Genomic DNA, 18779 nt, shown 5'->3' with positions numbered 1-18779 from the left:
AACTGTACACAAAAAATTGTTGTCGCGTAAAACAGGCATATTGAGAGCTGTAAACGCAATAAACCGTTCTGTGTGTCCTTGCGTCGTGTATCTAGAGCGTATAAGGCGCAACAGGAAGAAAAAAAATGATGAACGACTTATTAAGTTGAACTAAATGGGAGTAAGGTGCGCTAGCACAATCACACCTCCGTTGGCACACTACACCAGCTACATCCTACGCATAATGTGGTTTTCCACTGTCTACTGCAATCTGAACACGTGACCAGAACTTTCGTGACGCAAACGCTCTCCTTTCCTTTTAGCGTGACGTAGATTTCGTCCTTTCCACTGAGCTGTAGCTATCATGCAGAGCAACTAGTGTGACATGATTTCTCTTTCCGCATTGATGCAGCTGGCGCAACACTTGCTTGCAGCTGCGGCGCAACCGGTATCGTCCTCTTCACTTGGCAGCAGCCGAGGCGACACTTGACCGCAGCTGTCGTGAAACTCATTTTCTTCCTTTCCACTTATTGTCCATGGTGGGAACGTGGCAACCTGTCCACCGGGTTGTGGGCAGCCTGCCATCCTCAGGCTTAAACCACAGACAGGAAGGCTTTTTCGCTAGCGAGGCATCTAGTGAGGCAACCTATCCACAGTGTTGTGGGCAGCCTGCCATACTTAGGGTTCAGTGAGTTGTAACATCCATAGTCAGTTACAACTCAAGAATGCAGCGGCGAATGCCCCTCAAAGGAGGCCCGTCCAGCCAATGGCGTCGTCCACATCTGGTTCTGCAGCATATGCTAGGCAGGAAAGAGACAGGGGTCTTTTTGTCCTCAGACCTGGCGACGCCACACCGTCTTTTCAATTTACCCCATAACTCCTCTGCACCCTTAGCCCGAACAACGAACTCACTCTCTGCCATTGGCTGGAGAGCCTTCTTTGAGGAGCATTCACCGCTACCTTCTTTAGTTGTAATTGACTGTAGTGCTAGCGCGCTAAAAAATGCTGACAGAATCAACGATTGGCAGTCTGAAAAATGAAAAAAAAAAAAGGTGCTTGAGAACGTACAGGCGTTCTGCCTTGTGCGTGTGCTCACCTCAATATGGACCGGCGCAAGCGACATCGGCAGCACGCGCTGGTCTTCGCGCAGGAGAGGTCGCATCGAGGGAAGTGACTTGGCAGGGCGTACCTGCGGTCAGTACATGTGGGTGTTATGCGCACGCCGGCGCTTGCGAAAGAAAATCGTTTTGTTTACAAGCCACAAGGATATTGTGTGCTAGCAAAAGGCTGCTCCTACCAGTAGCGTGGCGAGACGACTGTCAGTTCTGATTGTTACTTGCATTTTTCGGGCGCGGCTGAAGCCTCTCCCCTCTGCGGTAATTCCGGTACGCCCTTTGGATGGCGGTCGCCGCCCTCTCACGAACCTCTGGCGTCGCCTTTTTTCCCGGCTGCGAAGCACGTGAAAATGACAAGTAGGAAAAATAAGGCCGATTTGTTGCAGGCAAACATGGCGACAGAAAGCAGAGTCTGATGCTGCGGAAGCTGCTCATGTTAAAAAAACGAAGCAAACTATGAAGGCTAGGAAATAGTGCTTGCCACTTTTGCGGCAGGACTGGATAGCTCTAAGATGAGGAATGAACGGCAGCGTTCAATGAGGCTGAACATACACAGCGCCAGGGACCACTATTTCACGCAAACCGATCGTCTTCCCCACCCTCTGCAGAGCGTGGCAAAAGCTTTCACAATAGCAATACTTTTTTGCAGTTCACAATATCAGGTGTGTCGTCTAAATTGTTTGAGAATTTAAGAGCCTCCAAAACGTCTCGTCCTTGTTAACGAGAAACGTCTTGGAGTCGGTAGGGTCCATTCCGAGCAACTCATACCGAACGCTTACCGCCATTGAGCTTAGCTTCTGTTCTTTACTTCAACACGCACCGCTCCTCTCTTTTCCTTCGGCTTGCCCATCTGAGACGATTTCGTGACATCCCAGCACAACCGTAGACAAAGTGGTCTAAAGCGGCGGCCGTGATTGGAGGTGGCTGCGCGCGCGCTTGTGAGGAAGAGCGCGTTGCTCCCTTCAAGTCTGGCCTTGGCGGAAGAGTCCGTGCGTGGGCATACTCGAGCAACAACGGTGAGGCGATTTTCGGCCACACATTGTTCATTGCTGAAAACATTAGGAGGTCGCATTGCGAATGCCCGCCTAAGCCAATCCATGGGTGGGATGACCCCACCTTGCAGACAGAAAAGCACTACCATGAGTGTAGCTGTTGGGAACCAACTAAATGAGCCAGATTTACGGGTTCCATACGTGATCGATGTGGCCGAGGTAACGTGGCTGAGTTGTCCTAACCTGACCAGGTGCTCCATTGTGTGCTTATTCTTCCGCAGGCTCACGGATTATTTCAGGTCATTTCATTCATTATGTGATATTATTTATTCGGTAAACTACAAGGAAAAACACTGGTGAAGCAGAACAGCCTGCGAGAGCTCTGCTCCAATTTTATCCTCGGACAACATGCGAGGCTTTTTTCTTCACAGTGTTTTCCTCTTTTTCCAGTTGCACTGACCTTTTCTGAGACTTTCTGAATACATGTGTACGTCACGTCTTTTGTTGACCTTTTTTTTTTTAAATATACCGTTATGAGTCGTGGCTACCGCAGTCCTCTGTCGGCGGTTGTCAGTTGAACCGCTGATGGGAACTGCAAGAAGCTCGGTCGTCGGGGGCATGCAACACGGGATAACAACGTTCCACTATAGGTCCGAAGATGAAGGCGCGAGTGACCGCCGATAATCAGGAACGCTTGTTTCGATGGGCCGTTGCAGTGGAAGCAGCGTGAAACAAGTCGTGCCGCCGTCGTGGCGCTCCGTTGCCGTACTCACCCATATACGACGAAGGCGTAACCAGTCCAAACGATTCGCGGGCGTCAAGGCGGTGGCGGCGCCCGCCAAGCCCCTCGGCAGCGGTGCACACTCCATGAAACTGCGACGGGCGCGGTCGAACACGATCACATCGCTGATTGGGTGGTTATTCTCGTCTTGGCCCCCAACCAGGTACACTTCGTATCCTGCGCGTGGTGGCCAGCGTTTCCGTTCACGCTCGCAGCCTTTGATATAAGCGGCTCACGACGATGAATAAGAACGACAAGAACACACAGGAAGAAAAAAAAAAGTCGCGTATACCTACCAGGCTGCCCTGATGCCGAGTATCTACGTATATGTGAGGGCTTCGATTGCTGTTACCAGTGGGACAGTGTTACTTTCGACAGCCGTAACGATGTTGCGCGTAGTTTGCTGTTCGGCGAGAAAACACGCCACAGAAGGCGGTGTTCATCAGCTGCTTTGGAGCTGTTCCACTCGGTAATCGATAGGCACGGGAAGACTGCCAAACAGCATTTAGTAACAGCAAGTATTGCATTGCAATTAGCAGTACAATGTTGCTTCTCTCGCGGACTTAGTGAGAGAACGCCTTCAACTTCCCACGGTGCAATAGCTCACAGTGCAAGTGCCATATCTACTATCAGATATCAAGCCTAGTTTAATTCTTTAAGTATGACGCCGCCTCCATAAGGCGTCGTGCTGGTGCGCCTCTTTCCAAATAACACAAATTAGCGGAGGTACTCGATGAAAATTATTTATGCCCTGGCTTGTCTAGTTCCATTTCAGCACGCTCTGTGCTTGGGCTGTATCCTGTAAAGCGTGCACCACCTAATAAAGGAGGTTGATGCGGCTAAGTGTAACCGGCGAGTGGCCTGCAAGTATAATTTTTTTTGTATTGCGTAATTTTTACTCAACATTTAGGTATGTTAGTTAACAGTTAACATTTTTAGTTAAGATTTCGGTATCTGGTAATATAAATTCATCAGGTTGCAGCTTTGTACCTGTTTATGAAAAGCGCGTCGAAAAAGCGGTTTTTAATGCTATCGCATCAAAAATAGAACCGACAGAGCACACCAAACCGAGCTAAAAGCGCCCGTCATGATTGTTTCCTCTCCGTCTACGTTTCGTTCGCTGCACATTTTCGTCGAGATGGGTGTGATCGGGATACAGTGCTCACAGGTGAGCTATAAGCGGGCGTTGTGATTACTACTGCACAGAGCAAGTTAGTGAATCACTGGCGGTTGCTTCGAAGCAACCGCTCGAGCGCTTCAGCTCGGGTCATGCGACAAGACAGGGTTATCTGTGGAACTCAGGTGGCGGAATGTGCTTGTCGGCGGCTGCCACTGGCCCACTCACCTGTCCTCGCCACGCGAACAGAGTGCCTGGGTGATGGCAAGTCAGAGCGGCGCTCAATGGTGGACGACTCCAGCCGGAGCACATCGATGCGCGTGGTGCACCTGACCTCGGGCTTCAGCTGCACGACGCCCCCTACCAGCCAGAGGTCACGGTGTAGGGCCAGGGCCGTGCAGAGGGCTCTCTTCTGCGGCATCGCTGGCAGCTCGGCCCAGCTGCAAAACACGGCATGTTTGCCTTTACTCAGCGCAGAAGAGCGCCTGTCTGCCACCGATTCTCTACTGCGGTTCCGATAGCGGCAAAATAAAAAAAAGAAGAAAGGAACGGTCGTGCACTCCCCAACTTTCCTTTGAATTTGGGCTCAAAGACCCGAGTGAGGCGCCCTTTGCTGCCAATGTGAGAGCTTTTTACGCTGAATTTTACGCATTCAGCGTAAAATGCGCCCCCCCCCCCCCCCCCGAAACACACACATTGAAAAATAAATATAAAAGCGAAAATTCGCCGTCAGGCTGCGCTCCATGGCGTGCAGTGGGCACTCACGAATCTCTGCTCGGTTCGAAAACGTAGACCGAGTCCTGGAGGGCGTCCCCGTCGGGGCCAGACGTGATGCCGCCCACGATGTAGACGCGCGTGTCGATGGTGACGGCAGCCATCCCTATGAGCGCCATCGGCATTGGGTGGACGAGTGACCACTGGTTCGTATTGCGGGAGTAAACTTCTGCGCTGCTGAGCATCCTGCAGAAAGACCGTCGTGTTCAACTGACCACGTCGATAGGTAAGCAGCCTACCGTGCCTCACGCACGACAGCTCTCCCTCTCTCCCACACAAGCAGCACCACAGCACATCAGGGAGACTCCGGCTTACTCCTCTTCCCAGGCCAAAACATTCGTCCGCGTACTTTCAGAGAGCTTTCCCGTTTACACTCCACGACTCTGGATTCGCTTATTCGCTGCCAACGCTTCAAAGCTCGTAATGTTTTGCAATGATCAGATCGCGTTAATGATCAGTTTACCGTGCCTTCTTATTTTTTATTTCGGAATGCTTAGACATTAGTCGTATCCCTCAAATTTTTTTTCGCGCAGATCGCTATGCCACTTTCATAGTCTTAGCTTTGGCATATTTCTCGTCCGGCGCCTTTCTCGGCCTTTTCGTCTTTTTTTGCGCTATTGTTTCATACATCAATTATAACAATCTTGAAGTATTTTTACATAAGGCCTTTCTACATCCTGATTCCTTAATTCCAGCATGACTGCTGAGGTTTCCATGGAGTCAAATGCTTTCTCGTAGTCTGCATTTCTACAATTTACTCCAATGCAAATGTCGTAAGTTTTGGTTTGGTTTGGTGTGTTGGGGTTTAACGTCCCAAAGCAACTCAGGCTATGAGGAACGCCGTAGTGAAGGGCTCCGGAAAATTCGACCACATGGGGTTCTTTAACGTGCACTGACATCGCACAGCACACGGGCGTCTAGAATTTCGCCTCCATCGAAATTCGACTACCGCGGCTGGAATCGAACCGGCGTCTTTCGGGTCAGTAACGGAGGGCTATAACCACTTAGCCACCGCGGCGGTTTGTCGTAAGTTTCACACCATAAACAGAGTGTCTTGTTCTGGCCATCAAATATTAAAAAAAAAAAAATTCGTTTTGCCCTCGGTAGTGCTCGCTAAGTAGAATAATCGAAAATAATTTACTGTAAATGGAATACAATTCTAGAGCCGTGAAAAACGCACTTGTAAGGAGAAAGCGATGACCTGTGCGCTGAACAGTCTACGAGACTGGCGCAGAGAGAAGCATTGCCACCTAGAAGAATTATTGAGGGCTCTTCAATGTAAATGTCCTTCTTTATTAATAGCACAGCCTCGAAGGATTTTAATTTTTTTCTCGAAGTTGACGCATGCTTTATTTTTGTTCCGTAAAGCGATTGGCTGCTGTGCAAATATTAGAGGGTCGCCATTAATAATTCGATACGGACCTTTTCAGAGGTAGCTTAAATGTCTCGGAATTTTTATTTCTCTTTCATTATTTGCAAAACAGCCCACAATAGGAAATATTGCTGATAATCTGGATATCTGAGCGATGCATATATGTACCTGAAAGAACGTTTCGTCTAGCGTCGGATTCACCGCTCAGCGTTTGTTTTCAAGCCAACAATGCAGCGAGGATTCCAGATGACAGGAAGGGTCGCGATTTTTTGCAGAGTGCCGTTCAGTCTTGTTTGTTTATGGTGCGTTCAATGAAGCGGCGAATGAAACGGCTGAAACCTGGGTGGCATGGAGCATTTTTTGCGCGCGGCACCAAGTGGACGTGCCGCCACCATCACGTGTGCAGGAAGCGGGCGCGATGAACGCCCGTGACAGTGCAAGTTCGGCGGTACGGCGGCGTCCGTTTGACACGCGGCGCGGTTCCACGTGCAAAAAAAGTAAAAAAATAAAAAACGCTCCATGGCGACCAGGCTTAAGACAAGCGCGTGCTGGCTCAAAAAGTGCAAGCCAGCTGGAAGAACTGCTCCATGGCTCTTCTTCTTTGCAATCGCCACAGGCTACTCTCGCGGCCGAATGCAGGCTGTCGCACGCTCTGAATTTGCAGTGGCGAGCTCACCGGCCGGTGCGATCGGCTCCGCCGAAGACGATCACGCGGTCGTGCAAGCCGACGGCGGCGTGGAAGGCGCGTTCTTGATTCAATGAGGCTAGCACGATCCACCTCTTCCCTCTGTTCCTGAATAGAAAGGCCTTGCTCGATGGCTGCATGTGGCCACTGCTCGTCACGCACAGGGGGTCAAGGCCGCCTGCACAGAGGACGCAGTCACACTCAACTATGCGCACAGCATATATGACGAGTCACAGCATCGGAAGCATAGGCCACGCAATTGCAAGCAGCCGCCGCATTGCCTGCGATGCGCGCCAAACTGTTGCGTATGCGAAGGACGACGCAAGGAAACAAAAAGCAGAAAGATCCCGGAAGCCTGTTTCGTTTCTAGCATCACGGTCCGTCGTGTGCGTCCATCGTGCTGCTCCGACGGTTAGTGACGATATACGTGTGTAGTAAAAAAAATAATATTTATTAAGCACCCAAGAAAATCCATATAGCAAAACGGGTCCATCTAAGCCAATGGTGGCTTGTGTGTCGTGGCCCGGCATCGTCAGCTAAACGATGTGATTGCAGTATACATGCACATATTTAAAACCAACAACGAAAGGGAAAGAAGTAAGAGTGATAAACGTAGATCAGGCTTCCAAGGCATCGAAACAAAAGCATAGAGTAATCTTAACTAAACTGCGACAAAAAATAGGAAATTAAGTACGTTTGTATTACAACATTTGCAATCGACTTTTCAAATTAGACCGAGAGTCCACAGAAAAATATTCGTCTGGCGAGACTTGCTGCTCCGTACCAAGTGGATACGCGCGGTACAACAAAGCGCATTTCTTTGCGCAGGGGGTAATAATAATAATAAAATCAAATGATCTGTGGTTAGAGAACAAGACCGACTCTGCATACTACGACTATCCATGGGACGAACATCACATATGCTGGCACTCGGGCCGCTCTTGTAACTTGTGTATGTGGTTTTAGGTTTTACGGCTTATAAGCAGCCAAGGCTATCAAGCGTCAAAGTCAGGCTTAGAAATGTCAGTTTATGAAAGTTTTCAAAGACACAACTCATTTATCCTCCTTCTATGAACCACCAAACCCCATGAAGCATATACAACTGCATTTTCTATTAAAATCGATGTATTGTTAAAGGTAATGTGAGGGACGTAAAACTACGCGAAATGTCTTCCGTGGTTTTTGATGTTTGCATGGAAATAGGGTGTGGTTTGCTCTGAGCTCGCCACCGCATGCTTAAACATGGAGGTTTATCTTGTTTCGCGAGTATGAAGCTTCTGTGTTACGCGTGCTTAAAGTGCACGTTAGAATCTCTTCGAGTCTAGCACGGGTGCTCGAAAGGGTCGCGTAAAGGTAAACGTAAAGCTAAAAGAAAAATAACTCTGTTCGCATTCAAGGATCGAATAAACTTGACTACTCCAGAGAGCTTGGTGAGTACTATATGGATCACTTGTACAGAGGAGAGGACTTAAAGAAGGTGTGCGTATCACTCGTGCTTGGGGATCAATAGATGGCTGAAAACCATTCCTTTAACGACGTTTTTAGCCGTGTGTAACACTTGGCGGCGCGCCGCGTAGAGCCGACGTTAACGTTGGTTTTGTAACGGGCGTTTTACGCTGTACTCGCCTGCCACCAAGACGTCGTTGTTGCCCACGATGACGGCCGTGTGGTAGCACCTCGGCTCGGGCATGAACCCGATGGACCTCCAGCTATTGTCGCCCGGGTCATAGCACATCACGGCGGCTCCTGCACGTACCACATGTGCGCTGGAATAAGCTTCCTTTTCTCTCCCGCTTTTCTACGAGCACTTAACACTGAAATGTTCTGCCTGAAGGCCTCATTGCAGCGTGCGAAAGAAGGCGATAAAACGCGCTCCGTGATTGTGGGAGGCATGTGCGAGGACCATTCTAAGCAGTTATTTAGGCAGCGTGTTTTTCTACGGCGAAGAATAATACGTCCAAACAATGTGGAGCAGAGTTAGAGAGTGCAAAATGAAGCCCAATTTGGGCGTGAACTTTCCCCTGCCCTTTCTCGCTATCGGCCCCCTATATATAGCCTTCATTGATTACAAGAAAGCATTTGACTCAGTGGAAACCTCAGCTGTCATGCAGGCATTGCCGAGTCGAGGTGTATAAGAGTGTTATGTGAAAACATTGGAAGATATTTATAACGATTGTACAGCTAGCATAATCCTCCATAAAGTCAGCAATAAAATTCCAATAACGAAAGGCGTCAGGCACCCAGACACGATCCCGCCAATGCTGTTCACGGCCTGTTCACAAGAGATATTCCGGGGCCTGAAATGGGGACAGTTGGGGAAAGAATTAATGGAGAATACCTAAGTAATCTACGATTCGCTGATGACATTGCCTTGCTAAGTCACTCAGGACATGAGCTGCAAAGCATGATCAACGTGTTAGACAGGCAGAGCAGAACGGTGGGGCTACATATTGGGATGCAGAAAACCAAAGTAACGTTCGACAGTCTAGCAAAGGAACAGCAGCTCGCAATTGGCAGCGAGGTGCTGCAAGTAGTAAGAGGAATATGTCTATTTAGGGTGGGTAGTGTGGGCTGATCCGGATCATGGGAGGGAAACATTTTCCTTCCTCCATGGAGGGAAATAACTAGAAGAATAAGAATGGGGTGGAGCGCATATGGCAGATTCGATTAGATCATGAATGGCAGTTTACCAATATCCCTCAAGAGAAGAGTATACAACGGCTCTATCTTACCGGTACTCACTCATAGGGCAGAAGCATGAGACTAACAAGGAGGGTTCAGCTTAAGTTAAGAACAACGCAGCGAGCTATGGAAAGAAAAACGACAGGTGCAACGTTAAGAGATCGAAAGCGGGCGGAGTGGATGAGGGAACAAACGCGGGTAAATGACATCCTAGTCGAAATCAGGAGGAAGAAATGGGCTTGGGCAGGGCATGCAATGCGAAGGCAAGATAACCGCTGGTCCTTAAATGTAACAGAATGGATTCCAAGAGAAGGGGGTGGCGGAAAGTTAGGTGAGCGGATGAGATTAGGAAGCTTACGGGGATAAGGTGCCAGCAACTGGCAAAGGACAGGGTTAGGTTTGGTTTTATTAGGGTTTAACGTCCCAAAGCGACTCAGGCTACGAGGGACGCCGTAGTGAAGGGCTCCGAAAATTTCGGCCACCCGGGGCTATTTAATGTGCGCTGAGATCACACAGTACACGAACCTCAGGAATTTCGCCTTCATCGAAATTCAGCCGCCGCGGCTGGGATCGAACCCGCGTCCTTCGGGCCAGCAGCCGCCACTCAACCACCGCGGCGGTGCCAAAAAAAGACAGTGTTAATTGGAGAGACATGGGAGAGGCATTTGCCCTGCAGTGGGGGTAGTCAGGCTGATGATGATGCAATCCCGTTTCTTCATTTCCACGGGCCGTAGCTCGAGTGCTTAATTAAGATATTAGATAGCAGTTACCGCGGCCGGCAACAACTTTTCCTTTTTTTTTATTTGTAATAACTAGTACCACTACTGCATTGCTACTACTTCGAATATGCAGGGCGTATATATAAGCAAGGAACGGAGAGAAAAATGGAAACGAGTAATACATCTAGGGAGTCAAGGTTATATATATTTAACGCACACCACTGACTGCACACCGATAATGAAAGTCTTCGTTTCGTTAATCTCGTGTAGTAGCTCATTAATTAAGCTTTCTATTGCATGCTTACTCTCAAAGACGCTTAAAGCAATTTCGATGTTGTTTGTAACACTGCGTTTCACTGTGCCAGCACTGCAGTGGGAACGAACGTAATTATCGCATAATCATGACTGCCAAGCGAACGGAGCTGCTTTAATAGCTCACGTGTGTATATCGACGCAAACTTTTGCCAACTCTATGCCCGCGTGTTCTGATTCAAGGGCGGCTTACCATCAGCGTAACCGGTTGGCTGGGTAGGCGATATGCCACCGATGAACATCAGGTTGTGACAAGGCCCGTTGAAGGTGAGCTGAACTGGGGTCATTAGGTCGCCGTAAAACGGGTCGGCGAAAAAGGAACTCAGGATTTTGTTCCTGGGCACAAGAAAAAAGGGAAGAAAAAGTAAACAAACTGTCACCTAAATTCATTGCCACCACCTGCTGTTTCCCTCAGTGCGTCCGTTTTCGACACACACACACTTGCAGGCATTGTTATAAGCTTTGCTGCTAAACTACGTTGTGAGAGCTTGATGTTCGACAAGCACCCCATTTTTGCTTTGCGTCGCGTTTGGATACCGCGTGTTACTACAACAGTTTATTGCTGTCATCCAACTCTGAGGGACCATGACAGCTGTAATCGAGCTGCCTATTATATTATTTGAGTTCTCGACACCTCTTGGTGCGCTCGCCTTTAGAAAGCCACAGAGGGACACATCGCAGCTGGATGGGGGATCAAGCCGGGAAACGAGGGCCGAGCAACTGCGTAACATGCATATACAGAACGCATCGTTTAACGCGATATCGATATCGTGATTTTCAGCGTATGCACGTGTTATGGGGGGTGACGCGACTCAAACAGCGCTAAGTGGAGCTTCCCTCATCGGATAGACGGCGCACAGGGCAAAGCACAATGCCGACCAAGGGGGAAGGGGGGTCAAGCTGTCGACCAGGACGGTTGTCTCAGCGTCCGCAAAGCAGAAATGCCTTACCTCTTTGCAGCCTAGCTCGCCATTCTGCATCTTTCTTACATATATTTCGCACCAAACCGGGCAAAACTTCGATGGTGTGTTAACTTAAAACGGCGCACAAATGGACGGCCTGGAAATAAATTTTACTCACCGCTCGTCGGCTGTCTTTGTAGTCAGCGGCGGCAAAATATTGCTCAGAGGACTCCAGTAGAACGGGTCGTTTTGCTCACTCGCAGCCAGGCAGTTTAGCGAAGTGTGGCATGCGCGAAACTCAGTCTTTTTTTGCTCGCGAGCGGCGTCTTCCAACTGGGTAGCGTTTAGGCGCGAAGCGTTTCGCAGCCCAGATGCTGCAGACGGCACATGTCCAGGGTCAGCTGAGGTAGGTCCTTGGTCACCACTGCCTTCGTGAGCGCTGGCAATCCATTTCTTTCGCTGTGGACGAATATTCCCCATATCGCGTTCTCCCACGAGAGGCCACGAGCCTTTCGTGAACACTCTCTCCGCCTCATGTGCCTCGTTTCGCGGGAAAGATTGACGTCTGGGACAAGCATCGTCCCACGCGATTTTCTTCTGTCCTGGGTAAAACGCGTTCACCGTATGTGAGCGCTGTCGTGTGTGTTGTCCAACTTCTGTACCTCGCGCCATGTTCGCGCTGATATTGCGGTCCATCGTTCCTGCAAAGCGGTATGCGGGTGCTCTGCATTGGTCGCTGCCTACCTCTCTACGCTGACCCGTGTTCCTGCTGATACAACGGTCCATCGCCCTCGCAAAATAGGGTCCTGGAACTCTGCATTCGTCAAGGCACCCTTCTGAACGCCGCTGTCTTTCCTCGCCCATACGATGGCCCATTGTTTCAACATTGTCAGCTACGGGAGCGCTGCACTGGTCGCGCCCCTCTTCTGTGCGCCGTCCGGTGTTCTGGCTGATGTGAAGATCCATAACTTCCTCAAAGTAGGATACAGGGGATCTATACTGGTCGCTGACTGCTTCTATAAGCCGCTGTTTGTTCTCGATGACACGGCGATCCGTTGTATCCATGAAGTCTGGTCTAGGAGAGCTGCGCTCGTCACCGAGCACTTCCGCACGCCGCCCCCTTTTCTCGACCATTAGACGTCCCACTGTTTCTACGATGTCAGATACTGGTGCAGTGCACTCGTCGTGCTCGATTTCTGTTCGTCGCCCTCGGTTCCCGCCAAAGTGACGGTCCATCGTTGTCGGAAAGTTAAACGCAGGGGCTTTACACTGGTTGTCGACAAACTCTGTACGCCGCCGCCTGTTCTCACTGACACGACGGTCCATGACCTCAAAGTGATGTCCCGGAGCTCTGCACTCGTTCCGGAATACTTCTGTTGGCCGCCCCCTTCTGTCGCTCATGTGATGATCCATCCCTTCTGCATAGTCCGCTAGAGGAGCTCTGCTTTCGTCACGGGCCACTGCTGCACGCCGTCCCCTGTTTTCTCTTGTGCGATGGTCCATTGTTTCTGTAAAGTCGTAAGTAGGGTCTTTACACTGGTCACGGCCTAGCTGTGTACGCCACCGCCTGCTCTCGCTTAAATGACGGTCCATGTTCTCCACGAAGTCGGGACCAGGATCTATGGACTCGTCACGGTCCACTTCTGCACACCATTCCTTCTTCTCGCTGATGCGTCGGTCCATGCTTTCAGTAAGGTCGAAAGCAGGGGCTCTACACTGGGCGGGGCCAATTTCTGTGATCACCCCCATTTTCTCTCTGATTGGACGGTCAATAGTTTCCTCGCTACACTCGTCGCGGCCCACTAGTTCAAGCAGGCCCCTGTTCTCACTGGCACCATGCTTCACCCTTTCCCCAATGTCATCTCCCGGAGCTCCACACTCGCCACGAACGTCTTCTGGACGCCGCGCATTCTTCTCTCTGTTAGGGTGGTACATCGTTTTCTCGAAGTAGGGTGCGAGAAGTCCGCATTCGTCGTCTTTGTCATGGGAGGAGGGCTCAAAGAAACGTCGGAGCCTCAAAGGGCACTTCTTCGGATAGTAATGTGATAAATTTTTAAAAGCCAGAGCAATTATTTTTCTTTCCTCTTCCTTAATAATGTCCGTATAACTTCGTCTGGCTCCGTGTTCTTCTGAATTGTTATGTGACACAAACTGGAGGTGGTTCCTCTGCACGGGAGGGCTGCACTCGTCGCGCCCCACTTCCGCACGCCGTCCGGTGATCTGGCTGATGGGAAGATCCATAACTTCCTCAAAGTAGGATACAGGGGATCTATACACAAACCGGAGGTGCTTCCTCTCCAGCGGTGGTGAAGTGTCTTCGGAAGAGCCGTCGACGCAAGATCCTTTCACATTCTCGACAGTTCTGTTCGGTGTTGTTTTTGTATCAGCTTTCGGGCTTGATGCCATGGGTGGCGAAGCAGGGTACCCAAATAAGAACTCGGAATCAGCCGCGCTTTCAGCCTGCAGAGCCTGATTTTGTGGTGAATGGAAATGTAAACCCAAGACGCACTTTTCTGTCTTCGAAGAGCCTTCTGGCAGGTACACAGCTTCGGCAAGGGATCCCCGCTTGTCAGTTTTGACGTGAGATGCACGGGACTCTTCGTCGGGTGTCTCTTTTCCATGCACGTGCCTTTCTGTTCGTTTCCCCTGGTGATGACGATTTCTCTCGTTGAACGACCGGGTGTTAGACCGGGTGTCGTCCGAAAGGAGGGACTCTTCTGAACTTTGATCTTCTGTGTATGGAGACTCGTGACTCTGGCTTCTTTCTGTTCGTTTTTCCTGGTAATGACGATTTCGCTCGTTGAACGACCGGGTGTTAGACCGGGTGTCGTCCTGAAGGTGGGATTCTTCTGAACTTTGATCTTTTGTGTATGCGGACTCGTGACTCTGGCTTCTTTCGTACGCCGTGCGCACAATCCGTGCAGCGTGTCTGCGGGAGCATGCTTCTTCGCTCCTCGTGAACTCCCTGCCGCGCATGCGCATGCCTCCACGAAGTTGTAACGGAGAAATAAAGGCGTTCGTGTTCGAGTGGTCACCTTCATACCTTTCTGTTCGTGGGTAACGAGCTCGCGATTCATCAGTTAAGGGGCGCTCCAAACCACGGGCCATATTAAATGCACCGCAGAAAATGCAAAGAAATCCTTGCCTTGCGGAAGGTTCTGAAGAGCTGCTCCGATTTGGTTGCCCGGCTTTGCGGCCCCTAGTTCTCACGTTACCACCAATGTCGCTCCCTGCTGAGCGAGCATGCTCTTCAGAGTTCACCACATCTCGTGCATGTGGAGAATTGTTCTCATTCGTCGGTCGCGGATCGTAACTTGTGCCTCTCGCACGACCGCGGCGGAAAGTCTCTTCCGCCCACTGATCCCGACTGCAGCTGCTGCCGCTCGAGCTCGGAGGGTTCCACCGTCGATCGTGGTTTACAAATCGCCCGTAGAGCCTGTGCCCTCGCGGTCTTGAGAGCGCCGCGTGGCGATGGCTGCCGTCGTAGTCGAGCAGTCTGAAGGCACCAGCGGCGACTGAAGCGCTCCTGCCGGGCGCCTCCACGCGGCTGGGGCGCGTTCCGCGGTGATGCTGCAGCCGCTGGAAGAGAAGGGACTCCATTGGCGTGCCATTGGCGGCAGACACTTTGTGTTAACCTTACCCTAAGCATGTCTGCCTTCCTTCGCGCGAGGTGGGCACGGTAGGCCGCCTGTGTCAGCGTCGCCTCTGCATCCTGCGATTTAGCAGATTTCAGCATTTTCACTTTATTTCGACAAGGTTGCTTTGAAGGATAGAACTACCGGGTGTTTTTTTTAGAAGGTCAGAAATTTTTAAAGAAAGGTAAATTCCTTGAGATTTTTTAAACCCTGGGGCTATACTGAGGGATACGGCGGACGCCAGGTAATAGGCAAACTACTTTAAGTAGTTCGCTGATTAACTGAATACGTTAAATAACTTCTATAATTTTTATTTTAGGGGATAATTTGTAGTAGCAGAATTGGAGATCGTCTTCCAAACAGTCCAGCCAAGAAAAAAAAATTTAATGAAAAAATTTTTTGCGCGCGTTACGAAGCGGGAAAAAGTCACCCTGGTAGGCAGCTTCACACCTTAGCACAGCATCTGTGAGCACCTGTGACGCAGCTCGCTCCGCCCTGCGCTTTGTGTCAATGCGTTTTTGTTCCAACGCGGCATTCCGTGAGGCCGCGGAGCGAAACAAGCAGCGATAGCGCAGACCGCCCGTCCGTGCTTCAGGTGATATCAGCCGTGTGACGCAAAGCGCAGGGCGGAGCGAACTACGTGAGAAGCGCTCACCGCCGCTGAGTTATTGTGTGAAGATACCTACCAGGGTGACTTTTTCACGCCTCGTAACGTGCGTGAAAAATTTCAATTAAAATTGTTTTTTCTCGGTTGGACTGTTTGGAGGATGATTTCCAATTTTGCGAATACAACAAAAGCCTTAAAATTAAAATAAGAAAAGTTTATTAACATATTTAGTTAATCAGCTAACTAAACAAAAAAGTTTTCCTCTTGCCTGGCGCCCGCCATAGCCTCCAGGATAGCCCCAGTGGTAAAATAAATCTAAAGCAATTTACTCCTTAAAAATTTTGGACCAAAAAAAAACACCCGGTATATTGGGCATACAGCTCAATGACATTGGCCACCAAAGAAAGCGGTCACTGTTTTATTACTTCAAAGGAATGAAAATCAGCCTTTCAGAAAAACACGGGGTGAGAGAAAGTTTGCATGTTCGATGTTCTCAGTTCTCGCGGAATCGACGAGTTCAACACTCGTCTTTTTTTGTTTAGAGACAGCTGGTAGCGCGTAGACACTTCGAAAGTCGGCAGGGTCCCGTAGTTTCCTCCACGGAAATCAAAGTTCGCGCTAGACCTAGGTGGTGTAATACGTTTCATTATGCCAGGTGTGCGTATCTTCATCATATTGCAATGAGGTGTCGTGAAAGATGGATTAGCGTTAACTAGGTGAAGCTGAACATGGATTATCTTTAAAGCCATGGAAAATTTAATACAGTGGGTACTTCCGTGCCAAAGCCGAGGGAGCGGATGTAAGCCACGCTGTGATGGGCAGCTCCGGATTTCGACTGCCTCGGCTTCACAGTCATCTTTGGCACACGTCCGCATCCGGGGTGCAGAGAAGTGTCGCTACACAAAGAATGTCGTCTTCATCGAAACGCGGCCGCTGTGGTCCGGCTCGAACACGCGCAACCTAGGGCCCATTTAGCGGAACGCCAGTAGCAAACAAAATGAGCCGTCGCGACGGTTATGAGGCGCATGCAATAAACAGGTAGAAATTGGGAAAAAATTAATAATCACACCATTGCGAATAAAATCTGACAAACTGACTATTCGTAGCGCAGGCCTGATAATTTCGCAACTTGGATTATGTAATGTAGGTGGCGCTGTATGACATACCGCATCCTACATGTTTTTTTTATTATGCCTCCTTAAGGGGGAGCGTATAGCAAGTGTGAATCAAATATTAACTCTTTGGATTCAAAGCTCGAAAGGAGGCAGTGTTTCCATTTTAGCTGTTTTTTCGCTAAATTGAGCGACTTTTGTTGCCTCTTGGCGGGAAAAATATTTGTCGAGCGGCTAGCAGATTTCTTTGCGGATTTTGAATCTTTAGTAGGTGGGTCTCATTGTTTTAGCGGATTTCACGTTATTTAAGCGCATTTGCAGTGGATCTGAACAAAATGAGAAATTGTCATCGGGCTTTAGTAAAAAAAAAGTGGCCCGCCGGTTACGTGCGTGGAAGGGAATCTAGCAGCGGCGCCGGCTGCCTGCTCGTTGGCTGGCCAGTTGGCATTTGCCTCGAAGAAGCCCACGGAGAGATTCGTAGTCTGCGCCTCTTCGCACCTGGCTGCTGTAGGGTGTAAACTGATGCCATGCATGACCCTGCGAGGCGCGGCGAAAAGCGACACGCCGCCGGCGCATAGGCGACTCGATCACTGTTGCTACCCTACCTCGCAGGTTACCTCTGCGACAGCATTCAAAGTGTCTCTCTACGCTTTGAACGCCTTCTCGCAGTGCTTCCTCCATCCCTTGCTTCCGTGCAGAATAAATCAGTCCGCTTGGTATATCAGCATTGTCTGCGGCGCTACGCCAGAAAATATAACATATCCCAGACGGTGCGTACGTGCACGGGAGATTATCATGCCAAGAGCGCCAAAAGTGAAGTACGCTCGAAAGTTTCGAGACGCTTAAAGACCCGGATCTGTGCAGCTGGCTTCTCTGGAAGACAGCACCCAAAGAATTGAAGGTTGCCGAACGTAAATTCTGCCGGTGGCAACTTGGATCCAAATACAACGACCTGAGGGCGCACGAAGATACAAAAAAGCAGCAGAATGCTGCTAGCATATTAGACCCGTCGCAAAAGCCGATTACCATCCCGAAAAGAACGGAAAGCGATCGATGCAGCGAGTACAGAAGAGGGTAGGGCGGTGTTGTTTATAGCTGAACACTGCAGCATTATTAAGAAATTATTCCCAGGCATTGCGGCTCCCAAAGGCTACCTAATGAAGAGGACAAAATGCGCTGCAGTGCTTAAAAATGTTTTGTAGCCGCACGTTAAAGAGGGCCTTTCATCTGACATTGGCAACAGCAAATGCAGCATCATTGTTGACGAATAAACTGACATGTCAGTAACAAAGTATTTGTCAATATGTGTCATTTACCACAGTGAAGCAGTCTCGTCAATTGTAAAAAATTCATGTCCCTGTGCGTGCTAAAAACATGCGATGTGCGCAGCATTGTTGAGAGCATGCGGAATGTGCACTGGACGATCACAGTCTGAAATTGGAAAATCTTGTTGGTATCGGGACAGACAACGCGAGCTTTAGGACAGGCGTAAACAGCGGTGTCTATCAACAGCTCAACGTTCATATGCTCCCCATTTGGTTTTGATTCGCTGCGTCTGCCATTCGTTCCAGCTGGCGACATCAGCCGGTGTGGGAGACTCCCAAGAAGCTTAGATTACCTTGTGAACGAAACTCACAGTTGGTTTACTAGGTCCTCATAACGGCTGCAAGCGTACAAGAAACTTTTTGGTCTCTAGCTTAACATCGGAGAAGCGCCTTTGAAGATGCTTGCTCGACTAGATGGCTTACTATCACGATAGCAGTGGAACGAGTGCTGGACCAGTGGGAAGAGCTGAAGACGCACTTCCAAGTATTTAGGATGACGGAAAAATGCTATGGCGCGGAAGTGCTTCACTCCATGTAGTGTGACGACGCGAACAAAGCTTATTTGCTATTTCTAAAGCCAATACTCGTGGAAATACAAAGAGTGCGCAAGTCTTTTGAAGCGAATAGTGTGGACCAGACAAAGCTGCTGGAAGACCTCGTGTCACTTTTG

At 49.7% G+C, this 18779-nt stretch overlaps 1 protein-coding gene across 1 annotated transcript in view; it reads right to left on the bottom strand.

Moving 5' to 3' along the window:
- Positions 1-12460, bottom strand: part of LOC149350400 (uncharacterized) — a 31384-nt gene extending 18924 nt beyond the window's left edge. Inside the window, exons 1-8 of the mRNA XM_089575528.1 lie at positions 11609-12460; positions 10722-10864; positions 8442-8561; positions 6807-6993; positions 4750-4944; positions 4213-4424; positions 2860-3044; positions 1320-1427 (exon numbers count right to left, since the gene is read on the bottom strand). Of these exons, the coding sequence (XP_089431654.1) occupies positions 1320-1427; positions 2860-3044; positions 4213-4424; positions 4750-4944; positions 6807-6993; positions 8442-8561; positions 10722-10864; positions 11609-12396 (1938 nt within the window). The 5' untranslated portion in view covers positions 12397-12460. The remainder of the gene's footprint in view (positions 1-1319; positions 1428-2859; positions 3045-4212; positions 4425-4749; positions 4945-6806; positions 6994-8441; positions 8562-10721; positions 10865-11608) is intronic.
- Positions 12461-18779: the final 6319 nt, after the last annotated feature.

Source organism: Amblyomma mixtum, chromosome 3 (genome assembly GCF_055824585.1).
Source record: "Amblyomma mixtum isolate Tamu chromosome 3, ASM5582458v1, whole genome shotgun sequence".
Lineage (NCBI taxonomy): Eukaryota > Metazoa > Arthropoda > Arachnida > Ixodida > Ixodidae > Amblyomma > Amblyomma mixtum.
This window is presented reverse-complemented; position numbering and strand designations above follow the sequence as displayed.